Source organism: Plectropomus leopardus, chromosome 12 (genome assembly GCF_008729295.1).
Source record: "Plectropomus leopardus isolate mb chromosome 12, YSFRI_Pleo_2.0, whole genome shotgun sequence".
Classification (NCBI taxonomy): Eukaryota; Metazoa; Chordata; class Actinopteri; order Perciformes; family Serranidae; genus Plectropomus; species Plectropomus leopardus.
Genome location: NC_056474.1, coordinates 9248854 through 9276649, shown reverse-complemented (window position 1 = coordinate 9276649; position 27796 = coordinate 9248854). Strand labels below are relative to the sequence as shown.

Here is a 27796-nt window from a genome sequence, read left to right as displayed (position 1 = left end):
CTGCCACAATACTGCACACACGTGACCACCCTGTTTTCACCCAGTTAAACGCATGTACTTAAAAGACAGGCCACTACCATTCACCAACACAGGCACGATTAACACAATATTCATGTCAGCAAGGTAAGATCGCTGCTGCGGGGACTCGGATCAGTGGACGCGGACCATGGCGGCTGCCACGAGCAGCAACACATCCACAGCCACGCTACAGATCAAGCACTCCAGTCTCGAGCATACGCGGAAACGCATAGACCCGAGGAGGAGGCAAGCGGCGTTGTCTTTTCTCAGTAACATTTCTCTGGATGGACGACCCGTGCAAGACGATGCAGACAATCAAAACGAAGAGGAAGAGTCGCTTGAAGCTAGGACTAGACACAGCCTGGTTTCTCCGGAGCGATCGGCGTACGGAGCCGCTGGCGCCGCCGGAGCTGCAGCTGCTGCTGCTGCGGCGGCGGCGGCGGCGACCACGGCCGCCCAAGCTCTGGCAAACCAGGCTCTTCTCGCCAGCAGTCGGGGCAGTTTTGGAACTGCTCCGGTGGGTACAGACACGGAGGGCGACGCTTTCGTGCCCTCGACGTTCAGCTCGCCGTTCTCCGCGGTCCCAACGTCGACTAGAGGGAGGCTGCAGACGTACACTCAGGGAATCCTACCTGCCCCTTATTCCAGGCAAAGCTCCCAGAACTACAGCCTGGAGGGCGGACAGATAGCCAACTCTGCGATAGAGCTGCAGAGATCAAGGTAACTGTGTGATTGTGCTGAGCTGCCTCGTGTTTCGGAACATGCAGTACAGTGTGATATGGTGTAACCTAAAGGTGCATGCTTGTCTGCAGGATCTGCACTGTCAGGCCGTTAAACTGTACATTGATGTCATCATAGCTAGCAAACAAACAACAAAAACACAGGAGAGGTGCATAGAGACAGTCAGTCCCCATGCACATTTGGTAAATTTACTCATCAGTCCCGCAGACAAGTGTGAAGATTTCATTTGTTTTCAAATAACGTTACATATCCCTAAAAACCCATTGACAAACCCTCTTATTTTTTTCACCAGCAATGTCAGGCTGTTGAACTGTACATTGATGTCATCATAGCAAGCAAACAAAAGATGCATAGTAGCAGTAAGCGCCTATGCATGATTAGTACATTTACGTAAAAGTCCTGCAGACAAGTGTCAATATTTTTTTCAGAATGTGAAATTTCCTTAAGAAGCGACAAACCCTCTTTTGCAGTTTTCACCAGCAGTGTCAGGCTGTTGAACTATAGATTGATGTCATCATAACAGACAAACAAACAAAAAAGCACAAGAAAGATGCATAGGATCAGTCAGCCCCTATGCACGATTGGTAAATTTACTTTTAAGTCCTGCAGACAAGTGTCAATATTTAATTTGTTTTGACACATATCCATAAGCGGCCTCTGACAAACCCTCTTGCTTTTTTCACCAGCAATGTCAGGCATTTAAACTGTATATTGACGGCATCATAGCAAGCAAACAAACAAACAAACAAACATAAAAACATTGGAGAGATGCACCGGAGCAGTCAAACCATTAGTGCAGGTGAACCAGGGCCCTGAATGAAGGAACTCTTAATAGCTTTCTTACAGCAAACAAAACAAAACAAAACAAAACATGAGAGGTGCACAGGAGCAGCCAGCCCCTATGCATGTTTTGCTAAATTTACTCATATGTTCTGCCAACAAGTGTCAATATTTCATTCATTTTCAAAATAATGTCACCCATCTCACTGACAAAACCACTTTTCCAATTTTCACCAGTCTACATTTGCAGCAAAGATTTAGTTTCATCTGTTAAATTTAAGTCTATAAGCCTGTTTCTTTGTGCATTTTACAAGTTTACACATCAGTTATTAAGTGAAGCTGTAAAACATAATGAACAGATTTTATTTTGATCATCCCAACATGTGTCGTTTGAGCATTTTACAATCTTGCACATCAGTTATTAAATAAAGCTGTAAAACATAATGAACAGCTTTTAGTGTGATCTTCCTATGTGTTAAGTTAACATGAACCACGACCCTGAATGAATGAACTCCATTAATAGTTCCCTTGCAGATTTTTACAGTCAGCTGTTTTTGAAAGGTGCTTTCATTTCTCAGCACACCGTCTGCTTCGACAACGCAACACAGCAGCAGGATAAAGTTCAGGTGCTTGTTTATTTACTGCATACAGGTGGTTGCAGCCTCATGACTCACTGGTGTGCAGAGGGACAGATAGTGCTGCAGGATCTCAGGTTCAGCAGCTGTAACCTAGTTTCCCCAGAGAGGAGACTCAGCAGTTTACTACATTTTCCTTACTTGCATGCTCTCATGCTCGTTGTCATATTTTCTAGACCTCAAATTATTTTTAGTGAATGTCACTCCAATAACCTGTCCCACACCTGCTGTCTTCTTCTTGTCAGCGTGATGTAAAAATCCTGTAACTCTACACCCGTGTTCAACTACATGAACAACAGGGGCTCGCTGCTCCATGGGGATGTCTTTTATTTGCCCTCTCTGTCTTCACATGGAGAGTTTGGAACCTCACGGCAGGACGGCTGTCAGTAACACTCGTCTCTCGTGGTTCTCTCTCTGTCAGAACCTGCTGTCAAATCCTCTCTGCTCTGCCCTCCATTCAGAGCCCCTCTCTTACCCAAATCCTCTCCTCCCTTTGGTATCTCTGCCAGACTTCTCAGGAAGCTCTGCTTCATGGTGAAACACTCAATAAGCATTTAGTTCCCCTTCCTGACCTCATGGAAATTGCACTGCCAAACTAACAGCTTCCGAAAGTCTTAATCTGTACTTTTTGATAGTGAAAGAAGTACATTTAAGACGTTATAAAACACTCAAGACACATCATTAATCATTTAAAATTTGCTCTCTTTTTTCCGAGAGACGATTCACAGTTTATAGACGCTCAGGAAGAACAGAGAATAAGCAAAACATTAGAAACACCTTACAATGAAGCTCTATCCATTACACGATTTACTGCAGCTTCAAAATGAAACCGCTGAAGCCGTGTACAGGCTCAAAATAAAGTTAACATTAGTTGACAGAAAAATCCCTCCATAGAGTCCATTCAGTAGCTCTCCTGGAGTTTTCCATCCTATCACACAATCTTCCTCAACAGCTGGTGTTTTCCCAGTTGTCATGGAATAAAAGATGTTTCAATTTCCATTTTCATGAGCACTTTAAGGACCTCCTGTTCATGTTGGCATAAAAGTTGAGACTGAAAGTTCACTCTTGACGTTTGAAACCGCAGTTGACTGAGCGGTCTCACCACAAGGTCCTTTTATTGGCTTTTCTGGAGCGTCAAGATTTGAGCCAACATGGACGAGAAATCCTTAAGTGCTCAGAGGAGTAGAAATTTAAAAATCTACATTTCACTGACAGTTGGGCAAACTCCATGCCGAGGAAGATATGACCGAAAGCTCCAGAACAAATACTAAATGGAACTTGTGGTTAGATTGTTCAGTCAACTGCTGTTTTCAAGGTCAAGAGTGAACTTGAGGGGAATGAAGGATAACTTCAGAATTTTTCAACCAAATTTCCTCAGTTTTTGTTTCTAAGTGACTTACGGGAACAGCAGTTTTGAAAATGTCTAATATTTAGCAAGAAGCAGTGTAACCACTCTGGGCAATTATGAACCATCAGTTTACATCTACTTAAAGTGCTTGTTTGTTTTTGTCACTGACAGACTGAGAAAAGTTGACAAAGTTATGTGTTTGATGACATGATGGAAAGGAGCCCTACAGAGATCGACCTCTTTGTGAAAGAGTAAGGTCCTTTTTGTTTTAACAGGGACAGCCCTGAAATCACTATCGCCAAAGCAACAAGACTCCATTTAAATAAAGAGTTATTTAAGTATTTAAAGAGCCAGCACATTTTCACATCTAACTGGGTGAATTAAGGAATTATTTAAACCAAGCCAGAGTTGGTGATTGTTTGAACAGTGGAAAGACGAATCAGGACTAGTTTCCATCAAATTCAAATGAGTTGTATTTTATGATGACAGATTCATTTTTTATTGAAATGGAGTCTGGTGTTTGAGGATAGTGATTTCGGGGCTGTTTCTGGTTGAGCAAAAAGGATCTTAAACGAAACGGTCAACCTCTGTAGGGATCCTTTCCATGATGTTGTCAGACACCTGTAGATAATCTGAGCCTGTCAGTGGCAAAAACGACAGACAGAAATCTTTACGGACATAAATTAACGGTGCCAAATGCCTCAAGTGGTTACATTGCACCTTGTATTGAGATTTCCGTCTGTAGTAGTCTCGATCAATACTGGAACAATTTCAAAAACTGTTGTTCCCGTTAGTCACTTGGACACAAAAAATATGGGAAATGGGGTCAAGCGATTGCGATTTTGGGGCTGTTTTAATTCAATGCAACATTTGTTTAAATATAAGCATTTTTAAATCTTAAACTGTGTGCTCAACACATTTTCTGCCAGATTTAAATACTTGTCAGTTGTCAGTACTTACTGTTATAGACACATTTTGGTTGGTACCAAAAAAAGTACCGAGGTCCAACACTCAGCCTTTGCCACAGTGTTGCATCTCAGAGACGCACAGCCATTCTGTTGCTCTGTCAGTAAACACAGTATGAAGTTGTTAAACCCCGACTGTACCCTGCTTTGGGAATGTGCTTGGAGGACGTCCACACAAAATGAATTCTAATGTCGAGAAGTAAGCAACCTGTTGATGGAGCGCGGCCATATTCCGCCGGTGCGCGGACAGACGCACGCTCTGCACAGTGCCTGGTTTGTTTTCTGAGGGCAGCTGGTGGAAACGTGTCCAGAGGTCCCTGGCTGGGAGAGGCAGGATGCCCAGGCTTTCTGAGAAGCAGCCTGGCTCTCCGCTCTGTATTTTCTGTTCCTTACTTCCTCTCCCAGGGGCATCAGAGACACACTCTCCCCTCAGACTTTTGGCCTTCGGTGCTGCTCCCATTCAGGAAGTTGCAGAGCCTCTGATGTGCTGCCAAAATAGACTTTCTGGGGCCAAAGCTGATTTGGACCATATCCTCATCAAAATCTGATGCATGAAAATGATGGATGATTTCATATTCAGCTTTCCTTCCACTGCTCGGCTTTCATCCATCATGAATCAGCATGCCAGGAGCTGCAGCTTTAAATATAGCATACCTATTACCATCTGGCCTTGTCTGCCTTAGGTGTAGTGCTATTTTCATTTCATCCTTTCCCCCTCAAACATATCCATGTCTTCTATCTTTGTCCTCTTTTAGTTATGTCCTCATCACCATTAGGTAGTGCAGAATCATGCAGGATTTTACTGGATTGTTTTTAGCAGAGGCTGTGGCTGGAAAACAAGCAGCACAGGCCATGATAATGGTCCCGTGGAGTTTTGTGTGATTGGGTCACATACTTTTGGTTATGAGGTCGATTGTTGTACGCTGAGGTCATAGTTGGCATAATTGCAGGATTATATAAGAATGCTTCATTTTCCTTCTCAGTGTCTGAGCTGTCAACAAATACTCAGAAAAGCCCTTAAGATTTGACTGAGAAACCAACTACAAGTAACAGGGGCCAGCATATGTTTTTCTTCACACAGTTTCAAGTTGGACCCCAGAGTTGAATTCCCACATTACTTGTTCTGTTTCTCATCCTCAACAGCTAACAGAACTATTTTATTTATGTTTCTGTTTCATTAACTCTTGTTTTTCCCTATTTATTTTTCAAATCTGCTGATACATCCAATGTGTACTCCCGGTGTGTTTAAAGATCAGAGAGGCTGAACTGATCCGAGTGATGTTTTTTTATTTAAAAATAAAAATCAGAATAATCACATCTCCCTTTGTGTGAAAAAAACCACAACATAACATTTATTTCCCTCCGGTGACTCTCAAAATGGAAAATAGAAGACTATGTCCTGTGGCAAGCTGCCAGCAGGGTGTACGTGTGAAACTGTTTAATCTCCACTTCAAAACAGTCCACTTGAGTTTAATAGCGTCATTGCATGGCATCATGCTGGACAGGATTATCAATAGCTTTTTGAAAACATTTTTCATTGCAAGAGCATGGCATTGTGTTTGAGTAGAAGTGGCCTAATAGTGTTTTTTTTTAAACATGCTTAAATAAAATCACTTGAAGGCAACAATAGCAGGAATTGTGTCTGAGATACTGAAGGATGCTTGTTGTTGCTCCTGGACACTGATTTACACTGAGGCGTCTTTGATGCTTCTGACCAGGCCTTGTTAATGTCAAACTGCGTAGAAGCAGACTGCTCCAGCCCTAGCTGGTAGGAGTTGTGTCTGAGGTGAATGAATGGCCTGGGCAGTGTTATTGTTTCAAGGATTTGTACCGACCTGGAAAATGTCTTTTGCATTAAAAACACGTCCCGGTGCTGTTCATCTACAGCGCCTGGATCAAAGTCCTCACAGTTCAGCAGACGGCAGACAGCAGACTCCTCTTATACACGAGACACGCCCCTCGGCCATTGATTTTTGAGGATTAGTAAGAATTCACTGAGATTTGGACGGAAAAAAAACAATGTTACACAGAAACTGAGACAGATATAGTAAAAGGACAGATTCAGGTTTTTCTTAAGTCTAGAAATTAGGGATGTCAGCATTAATTAGTTTATCTAGTTGTGATTAAGATTGGTACATAACACATTTTTAAAAACAAATCGTGTTAATCGCTGGCTGATATTTCTGTCTTTTTAAGAGGCTGTACCGAGTTGAGTTTTAAAGCTAGACTGATAAAATCATATGAAACTAGAAGACCTGAGGAGTCCAGTGGTACCATGCTAGCATCTAAGTAAGGGGATGGAGTAACACTCCAAATTTAGGCTAAATTTTGGTGATGGAAAAACGGCAGTTGTTGTAAGAGTTCAATTTAACATTAATTGGCTTTAGGAATGAGGTGATGCATCATCATAAGAAAGCATGAAGCCGTATCCTTTTTGGTTGTCTGCAGTCTCAGATCTTTTCCAGCCAAGCTGCTATCTCCTCCATCAGACAGATGATGTAAGACTGACCATAAATCACATGATCCCGCTTGTCGGATGCTCAGGCAGAGGTCACGCCCCTTCACTGCAACCATGTCAGCTACCCATTGTTCTGCTCATCTGGATTTAGAAACATCATGTTCATGTGCTTTATCAGAGCCTAATGTTCCTCCCTCCAGTTTATGATCATTAGGGTCATAATACACAGTGCAGAGGGGTTAGCCAGTATAGTGGCTTTCTGTTTCTTGTCTGCTCCTACAGTCGTGTAAACACTCATCTCACTCCATCTCCTCCGACATACACTGTTCACTCAGCTTGTGTTGGTTTAAACCCTGGGAGATCCTCAAGGACAGAGTCATCTTTTGTTAATCTGTCCTCATGCTCTGTCGTTTATTAACCAGCCACTCTGCTTTATGCTCCGCTGTCTCCCCCTTTGGCTGAAATGCTCAGTGAAGAGGGGGGGCGGGTCAGGGCAAGTGTCATCAGCTCGTCTTAATGCTGCAGGGCCTACAGCTTTACAACACACTGTGAACTGTGAAAAGAACTGGGCAGACCAAGATGATATACAGCGTGCCTGGTGTGAACAGTCAATTGTTTGCAGTCTTACTTGGCTTTTCCGACTCTGCTGCAGATTTATTTAGTATTTGATGACAGAAAGGCGCCTTTGGGAGAATGTGTCACGCTTTTGTTATTTGACCACTAATGTGTTAATTTCCATTCTTCCTCTTAAATATGGCTACTTAGTAAGGCTGACTAATGACTTGGATTATGTTGTTATTGTGGTGCTAAACATGCAATTACAATCTAATTTTGGAACAGCTTGGCCATACTTAGCTATCACATGTGGGTTTGTTTCTTAAACTGGCAGCCGATCATATAAAAGTGGTCCAGCTGAATTAGCCTGTTGAGTCCTGCAACTAAAGTGTGAAATAAAGGCCATCTGTGACAAAATGTGTTACACAAAGTGCTTGCCGAGCCAGCTCGTTATCCTCTTAGCAGCTCTGATCCTGGAAAATTCTCTGTGATGTACGTAAGATTGAGGAGTGATGATTGACCACACAGGCACACAGTGGTGATGATAGATTGTCATAACTCGACTGCCCAAAACTTGTTTTTGTAAATTAACCACAGAATAGACTTAGACAGGTGGAAATTTTACACAATTGTTTGACCTTTTGTTCCAAGGCCTTCGGTGACCACACACATACTTTGCTCCAAGGCTCCTTGTCAAACATTAATGTGTTTTTACTGTTGTTTTTAGTATAACTGAAATTTGTCTTTAGCATTGATTATAACAGAGCAAGTATTACAAGCTGGCATCAAATGCATAGTCAAATTTGTCAGTTAGATCATTGTCAAAGTCAAGAAACCTTTCCAACTTTAGAAAACATTTTCTTTTTGCACACTTTTCACTAATGTATAGAGCAGTTGAACATATTCAGTTAAATTTTAGAAATAGGTTGTTGTCTATTATGTCATGTATGTACTTGTCCCCAAGACAAATTTCCTTTCCATAAAGTGTATCTTATCTTAAATATGCTTGTAGTCCTCAAAGGATCGAAAAAGCTGTTGTACTGAAAACTTGGACTTGGTATTGGCACAATTGTCAACTATTTTTAAACAATACCAACAACCTGTTGCCAGAAACCTCTCAGTTTTTCCAGTTTCCAGTGGTCATTATCTGTATGCAATTGAACGCAACAAAATGTGACGTAGCACTGAGTGATGCATGCTGGGCTGTATTTTTGGTCTATTTTCAAGCAGAAAAAGAAATGGTAGCCTGGTCATGGACTTTCTCAAATTGCAGATAAACAGTATTTTAAAATGTGTTTCTGAAAACATTTCAGAAAGAGACAATGCAGTAACAGAATTTAGATTCAAGATTAGTTAGCCCTGCCTAGTTTGGCAGTTTGATCGGAGTTGTGCTAGCGTGGTGTGTTGCGCTGGACAGAGCAAAGATCAATGATGCTACTCTGGCAATTATTGTATCAATCCCGCCCCATATTAGAAAATGTTTGTGATTGGCCTGCCCCGGATCTGGCTGGGTAGAAATCAGTTTGAACAAAAGGGGGACCAGATGCATCTGCTTGAGCAAAGAAACGTGAGCTTGGAGATTCATCTGGTTCCCAGGTTAAACAAATTGTAACTGGTGATTTAAACTTCTTGGTATCTCACAGCACAGTGAGGTGGATAGTGACTTCACCCACTTATTGACCCACTGCTTTACACAAAGTAAATAATGGAGATTTGGGTTGAAAGCTAGATTAACCTCACTTTATTAGGAAAATGGATGGATTTTTGGTGCCCACTCTTTCCATTTCAGGTATTGCTTTGCTGTGGAATTGGCTCTGATTTATTGTTGTGCCTTTTAATCAAATTGCTTTGCAGGGCCATGTGTTCTTGGACATGGAGTTCCACTAAAAGCTGCTTTGCAGAAGAACAGTTGGTCCTATGCTATGTGTGATGATGTCTCGTCATATTGTCTAACTTCAAACCTCTTTTTTTTTTCTGTCCTCCCAGACGAAGACTCATCTCTCAGCGCTCTTCGCTTGAAACACTAGAGGACATTGAGGAGAATGCTCCTCTACGCAGGTAGTAAACTGCACAGAAGTACCGTTCACATTGTATGCTACTGTATTTTGTTTGTCTTTACTGAGACACTAACCTCACTGTAATGTATCTCACTGACTGTTTTTGGAGGTACTGACGTTGTCTTATGCTTTAGATGCCGAACCCTATCGGGTTCACCCCGACCAAAGAGCTTCAAGAAGATCCACTTCATAAAGAACATGCGGCAACATGATATGCGCAATGGAAGGTATGAAGGCAAACAACGCCATCCTTTAGTCAATACTAGTCCTCAGTGCATAATGGCAGGGTGCCCCAGTCAATGAGCTGCAGTTTGGATGTTTCTCACATTACAAGACACATAGGCAAGCAGACCTGGCCTATTCACTGCATGTCCTTCTGTCTTACAAATGAAATATAATCAATTTTAGAGTTCTGTTCATTCACACAGAGTGAAATCTGACTGAATTTCTATTTGAATCTTTATTATATCACTGTTAAAAATGTTTAGATCACACTATGAGATCACCACTAAAAGCTAAATCACATGTCATTGTGTCACAGTTTACATCAGCATGTATGCAGCACACAAATCCCTAAACATAAAAGACATAACACAGTGGTGTTAATGTTGATGTTCTACTGGGTGTGCAGAATGTAGCCAAAGGAAAGATGGTTGTTAACACACGGGACACCCAGGAAGTGTTTACTGCTCTGGTGATTTTCATTAGTATCAATGTCACATTCTTTGGATTTGAAAACTAATTCAGTTAGCCGTTTTTCAGGGTGTTTTGTGAGTACAATCATGGTGCTTTCTGAGAAAGTAATTTTTCAGTTGAATAGTTTTCTTAAATGTAGGTAGTTAACACAGCATTTGTTGTTTAGACAATCGGTGCACCATCTTGATAAGTTCCTCCTGTTAAATTAGATCTACTAAAATGTGAAGTTGCTTCCCTCATATCCAGATCCACATCTGATGTGGAATTACTGCAAGCTAGATTTTACACACAACTAAGAACTGGTTGTTGATTATCTGATGCTGAAACATGGTGACTCACATGTTATTCATGAGTTTATGTTGATTTTGGTCCGAGTAGTTAGATTCATCATGTGTCTGTGAGAAGCTATTAAGAGAAGTCATTTTGTTGAAGTGTTACCTAAAGTCAGAGCTATTCTGGGCTGCTGACATGTGGTCACTGGGAAGTATCTTGGATTGGATGCTGTATGTGTGTTTACAGAAGTTCAAGACAATTTAGATCAGGAATAACAAGGGCTGTCCTGAATACCACTTTAGGGTCTTTAAAGCTTCAGTGATAATTACCCGCGAATATTCGACGCGTTGATGGGATGCAACTGGTACTGGGCGTGGGGCAGACGGGTAATAGTTATCAATCATATTGACAAAAGCTTATGAACCACCCACAGTCAAACTGACTTAAGAAGGACTTCACGCCACTACATTTGTGTGCTAGAGGGAGATGGGTAAGAGAAGGTGGAAGGTGGAGTATTGCATGCAATGTTTCTGCAGAACGCCTGGATGCAAAGGCAGTTCATCTCACCAGTTATTTTTCCTTGTCAGACTGCCAATTTAATGTAATTCCCATCACCATTTTAGATGTGGAAAAAAACAAACAAAATCATAGCACCCGATTACTGATGTGGATGTTGAATATTATGGCAATAATTGAAGCTTCAAATCATTCGGGTCAGCCCTAAAAATAAATTATTAAAGTTAACTATTAACTAACTATTAACTATTAAAGTTAACTGAAGTTTAAAAAATGCATCATTGTTGCCCCCAAACCACTGACTTACATGCTACATTACTACAAAACAACACACACACAAGTTTCAAGTTTCAGCTCATTCTCTTCATTCTCATTTTTACTGCACACTCTCTCCAACTTTAACCTGTGGATCTTGTCAGATAGATATTGATTAGCTTGTCTGCCATTTTTTTTTTTTTAGGATAGTCCTTATCAGTGGCAGAAGATCCTTCTATAGTGTATTTTCTGTCCTGCCCTATCGAGATTGTAGCCAAGCAGGGTATGTATCCTACAGCATGCCGAACTTTGTAACTTCCTCCAGCCTGTGCTCCCTCTTTTCCTTTGTTTCTCATCCCTCCTTTTCTGTGGATGTACTCTCCTTTGACTGGTGCATACATTCCTACGGGTTGGTTTTGGTGGATGCATTTTTACCATTTTAGGTTTTATAAACAAATAAAGAGCGGGCTGAAATTGGTTTTAAAGGTTTAATTTCATACATTTTTGCCCAGTGCTTGTTGCTTGTAATGCTTTTCCTGTTAAGGCTCTGGTGGCTTTTGGCCACTCCACTTTTTTATTCAAGTCAACCCATTTTTATCTGTTGCATCTGTCGCTGGCTTTGCTGTTTAGCATTTAAGATTCACCTTTTCAAGGTTCCTGCTCTTCTTAGATTTAGAAATGTCGCCATTATTTTCATGTTTTGTCCACTGGCCTTGTTACATTTCATGCTAGCAGACTGGAGATCCTGCTGCGTGCCTGTCACACTGTCATCACAGTTTGTAATTAACCATTTTTGTTAATATTTTTTCTCGGTTTACAGTTTGGTGATAGAACAGAAAACATCTCTGCTGTTTACTCTTTTAAAGCAACACAAGGCTCTATGTAATGGGAACCCACCTGGCTTGCATGAGGATAGCTCTGGTATGGCCTTGGTTCTGACGCCCCCCAGTCACATGAAACCGTGTGTTTTGGAAGAAGTGAAAGAGAAGGCAGACAGATAAACACCAGAGAATACAATGCCCAGAAAGAAAAGCTCCACACCGGAGCTTAGTGAAGAGCATAAAAGGCTCAATCCGTTTATGGAATTTCCTAAGCCAGCCAATCAGTGCAAGGTCAAGGGTTAATAAACCCCTGGGGCTATCCAATATGCACATCTGACTGCTCATTGCTGCTAATTGACAGTTTACAGTCGAACTTTGGCTGACTCAGTCTACTGTGTTACTGCAAAACAACGTTTTATTAGACGACTGGGTCCAAATGGCTTATTGCACGTAGGTTCTTTTTTTCTGTCTCTCTTCAATCTTTATTCTTATTATAACTACCGCCTCGTGAAAAAAGTGGTCAAATTTTGCACAGCAGTCTGGTATGGTCCCCAAAAACTAATAGGCATATAACATGGGGACAAATGTCCTCACAACAGTAAATGATTGAATTTAAAGGAGTGGACTTATTTTCTTTCTTGCCAAGAGTTAGATAAAAAAAGATTGATCCCACTCTGATATGTCTGTTAAATTTGAAACTACAGCAAGGAGTTTGTTACCTTATTTCAGCATAAAGATTGGAAGCAAGACTACATTTTTTAGTTTTACATGGGGTGTATGCGAGGTATTATTTCTGAGATAGACTGCTACTGACCAGAACAAAAAAAAGTCCCACACATAGTGTTACATAAAACTGAAGATGTTGCTATACCATTTTTCCTTCTCCAAACCAAAACCAATACCAGTACCTGAATTTATGTATTGGTTGATAGCAAGTACCAATCCACTGTCAGCTACATACTGCTAATCCTGTATGAATGTGAAATGATTATCGTTGTTGTATGGCATGGTTTTGGTTAAACCCTAAACTGGTGGGACTTTCTAGTGTAACATATTGCCAAAGTGCGAGCATTTTGCTAATGACTAACGCTATGTTCGTCTATCTGCGTACTTGCTGATTCCCGATCCAGTATTTTAAGAAGTATCTGAGGCATTTCCAATACTGGTAGCTGTATTGGAAAGACTCTACGTACTGCAGCGGTGGATTTTCTTAGTTCAGACAGAACCAGCCCAGCTGTTTTTCCCTGATTCCAGTCTTTATGCTAAGCTAAACTAAAGCCAGGGTGCAAAAATAGCACCATCCAAGCCAAACGCTGCTAAAATATGCAAGTGAGTGGTAAATTTGCTTCACTCACAAGCCTTACAAAAAAAGACTGTCATGACTGGTAAAATTAGAAAATTCACAAGCCACTTGGCAGGTGGACAAAAAAGTTAATTTCACAAGATAATTTATCCTATTGACATGGGTGGTCAACCTGCTTCTCTAGCTGTTGGCAAGAAAGCAAATTGGTGTTTTTTTAAATCCAAAATCTCAAATTATTTCTCTAAGAGAAAGAAAACATTAAACTATGCAGACTAAAATATGGTTTAATTGGATTTCTGTTTGGGCATCACTGTCTTGTGACAGCTCATTGGTTCTGGGTTTAAACGGCGCTAAAGTCGACTGTGGATTTTCTGTGCGGACTTTTCATATTCTCCTTGTGTTGGCATGGGTTTCCTCATAATATATACTTCAGTTTCTCTGACCCTTGAATACATGCATGTTAGGTAATGCTCCTGGCATTGGAGTGTAGTTGGAAGTTAGATGGGTCAAATGCAGAGGACAGATTTCCTCATAGCAATTAATAAAATTATAACATACTAATGCTCATAACTTAAATGTAATGGGTGAAGCTTGGGCAAGACAGCAGGGGAATTTTACTTTAAACAGTTCATGTGAGCTGTTCAGTATTTGGTAGCAAAGTCGGCAAGGGTCAAGATTCTTTAGTCATGTGAATATTTATGCTTAGTATGCTTCTAGATTTAGAAACATTTGGCAAGGCATGATGAGCACTTTGCACTGATTTTAAAGCTACTAACATACAGATGTTTTGAAGCCAGTGAATCCTGTCCATGCATGTTTACTAAGCAATGTCAGCTTCTCTTATAATTTCCTTTCATTTCTCCATACTCTTAACAGACTGAAGCGCAACAATTTATTTTCTGGGTGGCTTCTTAGAAAAGCTCTGTCCCTGGAAAGCTTTCCGTCTCTTTTATGTTTCCCTCTTTTTGTTTAATCTCCTCTGTTCTGTAAGATGTCTGCTGCCTGGGGATCTCCATGTCTATGATGCATCTGTCAACATTGTGTCCTGATGTGTCTGTCTGCCAAATAACACTGTTTTCATTATAACAGATTGGCCCTGAATGTCATCAAAACACTGGGAAAGTCATGTGAGGGCCCACTGTGTCATTTCTTCTATTTATCTGGGCACCATTTTCAACAGAAAACAAGACAGAGCAAGGGAAGATAAGGGAGGAGTAGAAAAAACAAGAGAGTGTTACAATTTAATGTCTGCTGTCTGCTGACGCGCTGAAATTTTACTACAGTGTAAATATTGAGCTAAAATGAGGCTGGAGTTAGTATTACACCAATACATGAGTATATGAAAGCAAGCCCAAGAGTCATATCAGCACATAAAAAGTTGACAGTTTCAAGTTCTGAATGCCAAATTTGCATTTGTTTTGAGTTTTTAATCACAAATCTTAAATTGTTGGAAAGAAGCGTCTTCAGCGTGCCATCACCTCTCTAATATCAGTTATTCAGCATGGCAGAGTGTAAACAAAGTGGACTGCAGGCATGGAGTCCTCTTTGTCAACTCATTAGGCTCTACTGGCAGTGACCTCAAATCATCAAGTGAAGTTAATCACAGCATGTGAAATCATAGCAGCAGCACAAAAGTTTGCTTTAATAAGTGTATTTTACTGTAGGGCTGCGACATGAGGAGAAAATCAAATATCATAATATTTTTATGAACTACCTCGATATCGATATTGCAACCATTTTGAAGGTTTGATCACTGGGGCTTTTACAAAATATTTGCACCATGGGATATTTGATAAGTAATCATCAGTAAGGTGGATATATCTGGTAAAAAAATGTCATAGAAAATGACATCACTTCACAGTAGAGTTGCAATGGTATACGGTATTTTCACTCCACAACAACCGTTTTAGAACGTATAATTGTTTGCCGTTTAACAATTAAACAGAAACAACATTGTCGTGGCACGGCGTAGTGGCCATTTTGTATGTTTCAAAGTAGAAAACAAATGTCAGATGTTTTTAATGCTATGTAACTTTAAATATTTATGTTGCACCATAAAACAGGAAGTTGTTGTAACTTGAGGTTAAATCATCTGACTTTTATAGGTTTTATAGGAGTCCCAGACTGAAGATATCTACATGTCAATATAAGTCAAAGTAATCATGCCACGTATGTCCACATTTTACATACACCAACATAATGCATGTTTAGCATGTGTTTTTTAGCACATCATAGTGGACATAGGAAGTTGTACCATGTTATTTCCAAATGTGTGAAAAAGTGTCTAACTTGTGCACACAGCGTCCGACAGTCCAAAATGCAAGGCCATGCCGACCAGCATTTCACCGTTACTCCTGGAATGCAGGAAGGTCAATTATCTATTACAATGACCCTCAAAGGAACGGAAACAAGGGTTTTTGTGGGGTTGAGCAAACCCGTTGTGAGAATTGAAACTTGAAAATATTTTTTTCTACAAGGAAACTATGTGTGAAAAGTCTTTATTTTGAAAATAAGTAAAATAAAGGTGAGATTCTCCATAAGGTTGCTTTTTTTCAATTACGTCGATAAGCAAATGTACACAGCGTGATAATTTTCATGGCACAGTATACCACTGCAACAACACTCCTGTCACAAAGACTTTAAACCAGAAAAAGACAACACTTATGATATTTTGATATCAAAAATCTCGATATAGTCACATACCATGTTATCGTTAAAATATCGCCGTTTTACTATTTAGTTTGCTGCTATGGTTGACATTGTGGTTTTATCAAAATATTCAAACATTAAAATGCATTTGACTTAATGTGCACACAGTTTTTAGTTTTGCTTACGATTGCTTCAGTTTATGTTCTTAGCCACAGACATTGAATACAAAAATATCTAGTCAGCATAACACATGTGCAGTCAAGAGGTCTCCACTGTTTGCTCCACTGACACACTTAACTCTCCAGCCGAGCATTTGACCTTCTGCAAATCTCCCACAGACATATGGCATTCCAGACATTGGTGAGGCAGCAGCTGAGTCTAGAATGAGACCATACTCTCCCTCCATCCTTCATCCTAAGGGTGCTTTTTATTTCTGATTGCCCTGAGATGCACCCAAAAGACAGAGGCAATTACAGAAACTAGGCCAGCTTATGAAGGCAGATCGATACAGGGCCTATCTGTAAGGTTGAGATGTGGAGGTGAGCGAGAACAGGCCTCAGCAAGAAGGTTGAGGAAAGGGAAGGGAATGAAAAGAAGCTGTTGGAGGGCTTGTTTTTATGGTGAGCGCTCTAAACATCTTGTGCTTATTAGGGATGTAAAGCTGGAAGGAGGAGGGCGTCAGCGACACCCCTCAGGAGGCGTCAGTGCCAAGGAGATGGTGATCGGGCTGGAGGGAGTAGAGTTAGGAGCCGATGGAAAGGTGAGATGTTACCAGATAACTTCTCTGTGGAAGGCAAATATAATCATCTTATCATTTTTGTTAATAAGATAAATATATAAAAAAAGATTTACTGTAACTATTAAAGACCAGTTCACACAAAACTACCAACAAAAATTTGTAGAGGTGTATAGTCTCCTATTGCAAGTAACATATGTTCAGAGGATAAATACGATGTAAATAAGCCTAAACACAATTCAAAATAGAAAATCCATGTGTTGGGGCATATATTTTAATCATTCTAGGCCATCACAAACAAATACATGTTTGGGAAACCCTGATTTTATGACATCAAAAAACATGCATCTGTAAATATATAGTCATACAATACAGTCACACCCAACTCGCCTTCCTCGTTTCCATATTTCTAGGAAGTTGGGAACATTAGCTGGTCAGCTAGATTATTTGCCTTTAAGTATTAAACTCTTTATCTTAAACATTGGACTGGGTTTTTGATCAACTTAGAAAATAAATTTGGGAAAACATGTGTCTCATATGTAGTCTTCAGGTAAATCAAACAAATCACCCCATTTTTAGCATATTTGAACTATGCAATAGGCCTTTTTTTCTAAGCAATATTTCGACATGTCATGGCGTGAAACCCCAGGTGTAATTAATGACATTATTAGTAACTGCATTTCTTTGAGGAAAGTCAGTTCCAGTCTCCTGTTATTGTGCATGCTGGCTGGTACACTTAATGACTTTGGCCCCTCTTGATGTTATTGGTACCTCCTGTGCGTTTCCTGCTTTGACAGAATGCTGCTGTGAAAAATATACATTATACCATTTTAACCTATTAAATTAATAAAAGAGCAAACATTTTTAGTGAACAGGATATTATAATTTCACCTTTCTGCAGACTGTGTCCTACACCCAGTTCCTGTACCCCACTAATGTGCTGGGTGGTCGAAGAAACACTATCGACTCCACCTCGTCCTTCTCTCAGTCTCGTAACGCCAGCCATAGAAGCCTCAGTTTGGGCCGAGCCAACAGCAACCAGAGCAGCTTAGATACGGGTTAGTCCACTGCAAACAAGTACTTCACTCAGTCATTATAAGTGCTTCATTTTCCTCATTTTTAGTTGTTTTTCCCCATTATCTAGTGCACTTTTATTGGAAAATATAAAGCAAATGTTCACCTTCTGTTGTTGTGTTTGTGCTCATGGCAGGGAATGATTTGGGGGACTTCCGCGAATACGACCCCAATCTGCTGGATGACCCGCAGTGGCCTTGTGGAAAACACAAGAGAGTCCTCATCTTCCCCTCCTACATGGTGAGAAAGTAGTCTAGCTGCGTCTAACATCACCAGCAACAACAATAATAACAGCAACTGCAACCTCTTGAGAGCAGGATGGGATAGTTGTTGACATAATTCGCTGAAACTGACCCACCTCTGTTTTGACATGGTTTGTTGAAATGTCCTGCAATATCTCACTGTTAGCTTTTTTTTTTACAATGGTTATTTTTGTCATTATGGACCTTTTGTGCTCTGTTTTCCCACCACAACCGATAACAATAACACACTGGAAAGATTTGTATGCCTCGACAGTTTCTCTCTGACTTTTATCAGCTGCTTTTTGAAAACGAGCCAGGAGGATGTTTCAGACGGTTTTAATCAGCAAGGTCACTGGCTCAGACTCTCTCTTTCGGGGACCTGAATGAAAACACTTTATCCCAGTATAGTGAGCTGTTAAGTAGCCACTTCACCAGAGCAACAGTTGGTGTAGTGTTTGTATCTCGGCACTAATCGCTCTCCCACTTTTCCGGATGTTTTATTGTGGTTGGAAAAAAGGAAAAAAAAAAAAACCCTGACTAGACTCCCACTTCATTCTTTCCTGGGCTCTGTTTTTGTTACGGAGACTGGCAGAATACACAACAAGGACTGACATAGTTGAAATGTTAAGTCAAGGCCAGGCTATGTGTTTTGTTTTTTTGTCCTTCTCTTCCTCCACTTACAAAACCCAGCGTCTCACAACAATGGCTATTGTGTTTACGACAGGAATGGAACCACTAAATTCTCAGCATTTCACAGGTTGGACACAGGCTGCTTAGATGACACGGCTCTTTAACTGAACTTTAAAGCTATGGATAATAATAGTTTTCATACTCTCCATGCAATTTAGGAAACTCGTATGACCTAGAATATGAACATAAAGCAAGGTAAACATCACTTAAGTCATTTTAGATGTGGTTAAAAACATGCTTAGTGGCTGGCTCCTTGATTTGTATAGTAGCATTCTCAGAGTAAAAACATGAAATAATGAAATGTTCTTAGTTTGTGACATAAGTTAGTGTGAGACATGGTCACAGTAGAATATATATTTTTGTCACTCAGAGTCAGTGCTGTACAGCTTCATGTTCTTTTATTAGCGCTGTGACCATCAATGAGCATTTGTTCTCCTTCATGATTCATGATCAGCAGCGTGCTGTTCAGCGTGGATGCCATTATTTACACTCCATGTGAATATGTGATACCATACATGCATATTTACAGTCCTCCTTATATTTTTAGCCCCACTGTATAGTGTGTTGCTAATACTCAGCTGACCCAATTTATTTAAGGAAAATTTTATTAAACTTAGGCCTTAGTTTTTGGATTTACCATCACAGAGGAGCAACTAATAATTTACTTGTTTGTAGATGAAAATGAAAATTATTTTATTTATCATTGCATAGATAAAATGTCAAAAAAATAGGGATAAATGCTAATTTGAGTTTTCTAGAGCCCAAGGTGACGTCTTTACATAGCTCTGAGCAACAGTCCAAAACCCAAAGACATTTAATTTATCATCATATGTCATATATGACAAAGAAAAGCAGCAAACTGTCACATACTTTTTAAGGGCAAAGAGCAAATGTTTGGCAGATTTGTTTGGAAAATGACTGAAATGATAAATCAAGTCGACAGTTAACTTTCTTTGTATTGTCAACTGATTAAACGACTCCTCGTTTCAGCTCTACACCAAAATAATGGCTCTGATCTGGGAATAAAGTGAGAGTGCTCCAGCAAAGTCCGGACCGGACTAAAAACACAAATGTACAGACAATCAAAAAATTATTCAACAATCCTACACTTAGTTATGACTTGAAATATTAACTTATTTTTTGACAGTCAGTGAAATTTGAACATAGAACATTATAAATCAAAATATGAATATATAAATATTTATATTTATTTACCAAAAGTTAAACTAATTGCATTAACACCAAATTAGGTGGGTAAGGGATATGTGTGAGTGTAATGTGTATGCGTTAATACGCCAGTCTGTGTGTGTGTGTGTGTGTGTGTGTGTGTGTGTGTGTGTGTGTGTGTCTCTCTGTGTGAGAGTAAATAAATTAAAACAACAAGCCAAATAAGTTGGTTTAGATAATCTAGCTAAAGTGTTGCAGGTCAAACTGAAAGTGTGTGCAGCCAAAATGTTGGTAATAATCCTGCATACATAGCTACGGCAAGCAAAGTAGGTAAAAGTTGAACCGAGAAGTTCGTCTGTAAACTGTAGTGGGTATTGACAAAGGTTTTTTTGGGTAATTATTTTAATTTTTTAAAACAGTTAAGGTACAATGTCTTTTCAAACACTGTTGCTATTTTCCTAGATCTGAGGAATTTTGCTGGTGAATGTTGGTAAATGTTATTATTACTAAAGAGACTGAGATACAGAAACAATATCCATGTTATAATTTATCAGAATTATCCTGCACATCCAGCAGTAAAGATTCATTTTGTCACTAGAACATCTTAAATATAACTTGTGGATTCATCACAAAGTACTAGACATGCTCTTTGTTTTATACAGGGGTCTTATTCTAAACCCAGACTCTTGGCCTCTCATTTTTGTGGCTCAGTCTTGATGTGACTCACCCACCTGGTACTCAAAGCATGTTATAACAAGCACTGTGAGTTGTTTAATAGAAGCCTGATGAAGCCATGGAAAGCTCGGTCAGCAATCAAGTATGTGTTGTGTCCTCTAGATTTGTAAAGGAGAAGGTTTGCAATAATTGAGTTTTTCTTTTCCTCAGCAAATCCTTTAAAAAAAACAATGTTTAGTCCATCTTTGCAGTATATTTCAACATCACACCCCTCTGTCTGTGGTAATTAGGCCCAAAAAGCTTAGTAGTTTGCCAAAACAGCCGGGCACTGGAGTTTTTGGCAAACGTTACTCAAACAGTGGTAAATAATATATTTTATGGGGACTATTTTTAGTAGTGGATTGATTTGGTGTGTGTGCCCAGGTTTATTGTAATGAAGGGACATGTCACCCGGTGAAACGGTGTGGCTCATTGGTGTATTTAAAAGTTTTTGTACAAAATTGGAGCTCTGTGGAACAGAGGTGTGGACTTGAGTCACATGACTTGAACTCGAGTCAGACTTGAGTCACAAATTTAATGACTTCGGACTCTACTTGAAAAAAGAGTTTCCACTTGTCTTGGACACCAAGGACTCCTGAATTCATTTAGACTTGAAACTTTTGACTTGAAAATACTTGATACCTTTCCCCAAGGAGTAAGATCTAAAAGCTTATTGAAAAATGTGCCACAGATCAATTATTTCCCTTCATTACCTGAATCAAGTAACATAAACACTTTTCATTCCCAGCAAGTGGAAACTTAATTTTCCAGATCCACTTAGTGTGAACCATTCTGAAAGCATCCAGGCAAGTTGCAGAAAAGGAAAATGAAGACTTAACGTAACGTTAGACAGCATCAGTTGAAAAAAAAAGAGAATTTTTTTCTTGTACAAAAACTACAAAGTCATCACCAAAAAAATCAAATTGCACTATGCAAAAATTTGCGGGTTGAAAATTACTTTTAATTTTTCAACTTTGTTTGAGATTTAAAGTTGCACAAGTAAATCAAGGCTAATATAAACATAGTTAGCTAATGCTTAGCTAATGTTAGCTTAATGGCTTAAGTGACCTGTAAACTACACAAACTTGTTTACATGATAAATGCAAATTTTAAAAAGCATTAATGATTTTAGTAGATTTAATATTGGCATTACACTTGTTTAAGAGCATGATATGACTTGTTGATGGTAACGTTTAGGACTTGGGACTTGAGTGCAAAGACTTGGCACTTACTTGTGACTTGCAAAACAATGACTTGGTCCCACCCCTGTTTATGGCACAGATTCTGTATATCAGGCTTTAGATACACACGTGTTGTTAGATAGATCAATTCATTGTTGTTTGGGTCTTTTCTCTGGATTTGTTGACAAAAAGAAAGATCTAGAATATCACCAGACCTATCCTTTAAGTGACATGAGTAACACCAGCTCTCTGCAGAGCCTCATTGTGGGAGCGTGGAATCCAACACTGGTGTGTGAGGATCCAGTCACCCTGCCCAGTGCTGAAAGTGCTGTGGTCATTTTGACACTACCTCTGGTTTTGCTTTTCAGACGACGGTCATTGAATACGTCAAACCCTCTGACCTCAAGAAGGACATGAACGAAACCTTCAAGGAGAAATTCCCCCACATACGACTTACACTCAGCAAGATTAGGAGGTAAAACAGACATAAATTTATGGACTGTGTCATATTAAGTACGTTTGATGAAAAAAAAAAGTACACCACTTTACCATGACCTGTTCTATTTTATTTTTTTAACATCAACTTCAACATCATTATTTCTCTTTTTGTTTAGCTCATGCTCTGCTCTCTCTCCCTGCAGCTTGAAAAGGGAGATAAAAAAGTTGGCCCAGGACGAATGTGGTTACGAGGAACCGACGGTGGCCATGGCTTTTGTCTACTTTGAAAAACTTGTACTTCAAGGCAAACTAAACAAGCAGAATCGTAAACTCTGCGCTGGAGCTTGTGTCCTTCTGGCGGCCAAGATCGGAGGCGACCTCAAGAAACATGAAGTCAAGCTCCTGATAGATGCAAGTTTTCTCACTCACACCTCCAAAAATCATAACTTTGTACTCAATTGCACTTTGATAATGAATTCTATCCTCTCGTCACCACAGATTAAAGGATCAGTTCACTCAAATCAAAGTCAACAAATCAAACATACTGAAAAACCAAGACATTGTTTCCAGAAAGATGTTTTTTTCAGTCATTTTTCAGTCTCCATTAGCACCACAAACAAAATTCCACCGGGGCTGGTAGCAGACGTCTCAACAGAAGATAACTCAAAACATAACAAGATAAGACTGAAACTATTTGTATGACTAGATACCACTTAGAGGTAAAGAATGATTTTGGTAAACCCAAATCACTCAGATATTACATCAAGCTGATGTTGCTTTCAGAGCTTTATATTCTTTATATGAATATTCTTTATATTTATGTTTTTGTTTTCTTTTCATTTCATGTGAAGCTTCTTTGAGTGTTATATACATCATATCTATTATTATTATTATAATACCTGTTGATATAAATAATATTTGGACACAGTAGAGCCGTAATGCACAATAGCAGTGTAATGAAAATATAAGGGAAGGCAGTGAAGACTATGCAGTCATGGTCTAAAATAAATGGAGCTTTAACAGGAATAAGTGTTGACATAAGATTTCAATATCACAAAAGCTGATGTCTGAGTTCCAGATTTTAGGTAAGTCCTAGATTTTTTATTGCTTATCAACAGGTTTACAAATCCCATTAATGGCAGGCTGCGTTTTTTTGCATAGACTGTATGAATAATGCATGTAGCTACCATGATGTCACCATTTAGTTTGTGGACTCCTATTTTGAATTCTTAAATCTGACATTTCAGCCATCACCTTCTTAGTTTTTTTTTGAGCCATAAGTGACCACTGGAGACTGGCTGGCGTTGTGGATGTGACTGAGCAGCCAGCTTGTCTCTCAAAGTGGGCCACCCATAATTAGGCATAACCTGAAGCCTTAATAAAACTTTAGCTGGGGAGTTATTAAAAAAATTGATCTTCTGTATAGAAGGAGGAAATTATAGTCATCTAGACCAAAACCATTTTTCTTACCAGGCTGTAAACATGTTTATTTCGGCTGTAATGTTGGGAATTTTTACATGGGGGTCTGTGGGGACTGACTGGCTATTAGAGCCAATCTTAAGTGGTCATTTGAGGAACTGCATTTTTAGCATGTCCATGTTGGCTTAAGTTTTCAGCCCGGGAGGTAACCACTTGTGTTTTTGTCTAGAGACTCACTGGGTCTGGAACTTACCCTCTCTGACATGAGTTACTGTCATCCCTGCTGAAAGGATACTTACCTTTTAAGTGGAATCTAGTGATTTTGTATTGCTTTCACAAATGTGGGGTGTTGGGAGAAAAAGAGGCAAGGCTTCAAGCTTGCTTCCCCAGCATCGTTGTGGTGTAATCATAAATGTGGCCACTCGTAACAGTGATGTCAGAGAGTCTGCAGCGAGACTAAAACAAAGTGAAAACCACCTGAGGTAAAAAAAAAAAAAAGATTTTTTCAAGTGGTTTTAATATACTCTTTTCATATAAATTGGTCCTAAATTGGTCACTTGATGCCGATTAATCTACATTTTTAGTTTCTAATATGGTTCAAGCTTGTATCACAGTTTGAAGTCTCAATCCACACCTGAGCTAAGAGTCATGACAACACAAGTGGTATTATCACGTGAACTCTTTCCTAGAGCCATGAAAAGACATTAGTACTGAGTAGTACCTTCAATGAAGAGTAAACAGATTTTCATGCGTAAAATCAGTGGAGTGCTATTTGTAATGAAAGCTTTTAGAGTGGCAAATTAACCCCCCTTAACTCAGTGATAATTGTATAACTGGCATAAACAACAAATGTAGTTTTGTCTGTCCTTTCTATCTAATCCTAACATTTCACCACTGCTACCATTTTCTAGTTGGCTCATAGAGTTTGGTGATTGCATCAACAGGAGGTTTGTCAACCATCCAAACAAGCACCTTCTGTTGTCCAAATTTTCTGTGCCAGTTCTCATAAAATGCTGGTTAAAAATAAGTGCATGTAGTGAGAAGAAATTAGTAATGCAGCATCGCGTCTATTATTTAATCTTATGTCTTGTCTTTTTCTTTTTGGTAGAAACTGGAAGAGAGGTTCAGAGTGAATCGCAGAGAGCTGATAGCCTTTGAGTTCCCTGTCCTGGTGGCGTTGGAGTTCAACCTGCACCTGCCAGAACACGAGATCATGCCCCACTACAGACGCCTGCTGCAGACCTCCTAGCATTAGTGACCCATCAGGAAGACAACCACCAGGTTTTCCTCCTGATCCTCCGTTTCCCACAGTATCCATCCTCCTTCTTCTCTTCTCATCCCTGGGGTCTGACAGCTCTAAGGTACCACTTGCTGTCACTCAGTTTTAGCTGACAGCACCCTCGTTCCTCTCAGAGACCTTAAATCAGCCAAAGGGACACACATTTCTAAGACTGTCCTCCATTTTTTGACTTTCATCACTACACGGACTCCTGAAAGAAAGGGTTCAGCCGTCTAGTTGTTTTTCTAGTTTGCATGTTTTCACATGTCCTCATCTCCACTTTGTACATTTTGAGGCCTCTCTTGTTGATTAAGAGAGCTTTTTTTTGTTTGAATCTGATGGTGAACTTTTTTTCTCAGTTAAAGCAACCGATGATTGTAACATTTTTATCATCTCCTTTTCATTAATCCCCGTCTTGTAAACTTTGGTATGATTGGTTGCCTCCTGACCTGCAGAAAATTTAAACAAAAGCCTTTTAAGTGGCTGGTTTTGGCTGGACTTCCTCAGAGTGACTAATATTTTTTTGCAGGTCATCGTCTTAAAAGTGCACTTTTTGAATATTGCGCGACATGAGGCAGGGGCAATATCTTTTTCAGAGTTTTAATGCGCTTGGGAACTAACCCTGGAAAAATGAGCTGTGTTCATAAGCACCAAACACAAGTCATTTAAATGGACCTTTTCAATTGTTTCTCTCTTTTTGTGGTTCATTTTCTAGCCACAACGATTCGCATGAAAAGTCATGATTGTCTGCATACAGGTACTTGCAGACAACATGGGACCTATTTTCACTGAAGTATTCCATTCATTTTCTACCAGTCAGATGCTTGCTATGGACTTGCAGAGACCAGACCCACTTTTGTCAGTGTCGAATTTCCTGTGCTCTATGTTAGAGTGTATTGCTAGCCCATTTACGGTGCTAAATCGGGGTCAGGAAGGTAGTTTTGAAGAGGCGTTCATGAGTGGATAAATGCCATTAAACAGTGATCAGGATTTGCAGCAGAGTGGCAGCAGGGAGCTCTCCTTTTGAGAAAAATGTCCTTCACTTGGGGGACATGGCCTAAGACCCTGTGCAAGTAATTATCCTCCCTGCTCAAGTGTCCTTGAGCAAGACACTGAGCCCCTTCAGGTTTCAGGGACATTTCTATTTATCTGACCTCTCTGAGGAGGAGAAAAATCTAAACGAGATCCAAACAGGGATCAATTACAGATCAAACATTCGCACATATCTTTGCATTTGTTGATTTGAAATCTAAATTGTGTTTAAAACACTGAAAATTAAAACCTTTAGCCAATGTGAAAAAATGAAGAAGTATTATTGCGTTCATTTGGCCTGTAACTCAATTTGATTTTCTTTTTTATGACCGTAAAATTGTCTCACGAGTATTGAGGAAAAAGGTATTTAATGCTGCTCCAAGTATTGATGGTATTTGAGTTGAAATGATCATCATCATTAAACCAAATTGTTGTAGAAAAGCATGGACTATGCTGATTTAAGGTTAAAAAAATACTGAGCTTATTTCTGTTTGCAAGCCCAAAGATTTCGCACAAGATGCACACTAAAGACTCATGGGCGACACTTATTACCTGTGTATGTTTGTAAATAAATTGCTTTGCTTGTTCAATCAAAAGGAGACTTGCACATGTTTTTGCTTCACCTGAATCTAGAATCTGCTATTGATGAGTGGATATTTTTTTAATCAGCAAAGTTGTTTATTTCTGTCCTTTTCTGTTGTAACTCAAACGTGTAAAGATACATAGTTAAATACGGTCGTCTGATCTGTCTGACGTTGCTGCTGTGCTTATTTTAAACACTGTGTTGCTTCGCCAGCAGCTTTATGTGACATCACACTTTTCCACCTGAGCCCTGCCCCCTTTAAATTAATGAGCAAAGGACACAATTAGAAAATCAGTTTAGAAATCTCTCATAAGAAATGACCAAAACTGTTACAATTTTGGGGTGGCAAGGTGGTGTTGTGGTGAGCACTGTCCCCTCTCAGCAAGAGGGTCCCCGGTTCAACTTCAGGTTGGTACGAGGTTTAGACCTAGCTTCACCTTTGGACGGTGGGCGGGGGCATGTTTGCAGTTTGCATGTTTTCCCTGTGCCTGCGTGGGTTCTCTCCAGGTTCTCCAGCTTCCTCCCACATTCCAAAGACATGCAGGTTAATAGGTGACTCTGAATTGCCCGTAGGTGTGAATGTGAACATGAATTGTTGTCTGTCTCTATGTGTAAGCCCTGCGATAGTCTGGCAACTTGTCCAGGGTGTACCCCGCCTCTCGTCCAATGACAGCTGGGATAGGCTCCAGGTCTTCCACAGCCCTTGCGAAGACAAGTGGTTATGGACAGTGAATGAATGATTGTTATAATTTTGGCAGAAACTTAATCCTATGTGTGTTAGTATGTACATCACTGAGAAAATAGGTTTCCAGGGTCTTTTAAACACATCACAGTTGTCAGAACCTGCAGGGTGTGTGTGTTTGATAAAGAGCACTACAAGACTTACCCACCTCAGTAAGATCAGGCTTGTTTTTTTAAAAGAGATTTAAGTCCTTCGTAAGTGACTGTGGAAATTAACCCCTCCCAGGCTGGCCTGGTCCTGGTCAGACTGGTTTTCAACTTTACTGTAGCTTCACCTGCAGGTGAACCAGTGTTGCAATCAGTCTGCCAGACTGTATTTTCTCTGCAGTTTGTCCTTAAAATTTCTACTGCACTGGTAGCATGTATACATTTTACAGTGCATACATTTATCACATCTGGATACTTTATGCACCCTTAAAATATGAGCGCA

General features: G+C 39.8%; 1 protein-coding gene across 2 annotated transcripts; it reads left to right on the top strand.

Annotated features, from left to right (window-relative positions):
- The first annotated feature begins 24 nt into the window (after nt 1-24).
- Nucleotides 25-26638, top strand: cables1 (Cdk5 and Abl enzyme substrate 1). 2 transcript variants are annotated; one of them, XM_042497719.1, is made up of 10 exons: nt 25-738; nt 9487-9558; nt 9692-9784; nt 11503-11580; nt 16722-16830; nt 17708-17864; nt 18017-18120; nt 22243-22349; nt 22516-22723; nt 24840-26638. In XM_042497719.1, exons 1-10 carry the CDS (start codon nt 167-169, stop codon nt 24978-24980), a joined length of 1641 nt encoding a protein of 546 aa, XP_042353653.1. In that variant the 5' UTR covers nt 25-166; the 3' UTR covers nt 24981-26638. The 2 variants fall into 2 exon arrangements, with proteins under 2 accessions (XP_042353653.1, XP_042353654.1); XM_042497720.1 differs by lacking the exon at nt 11503-11580.
- The last annotated feature ends 1158 nt before the right edge of the window (nt 26639-27796 follow it).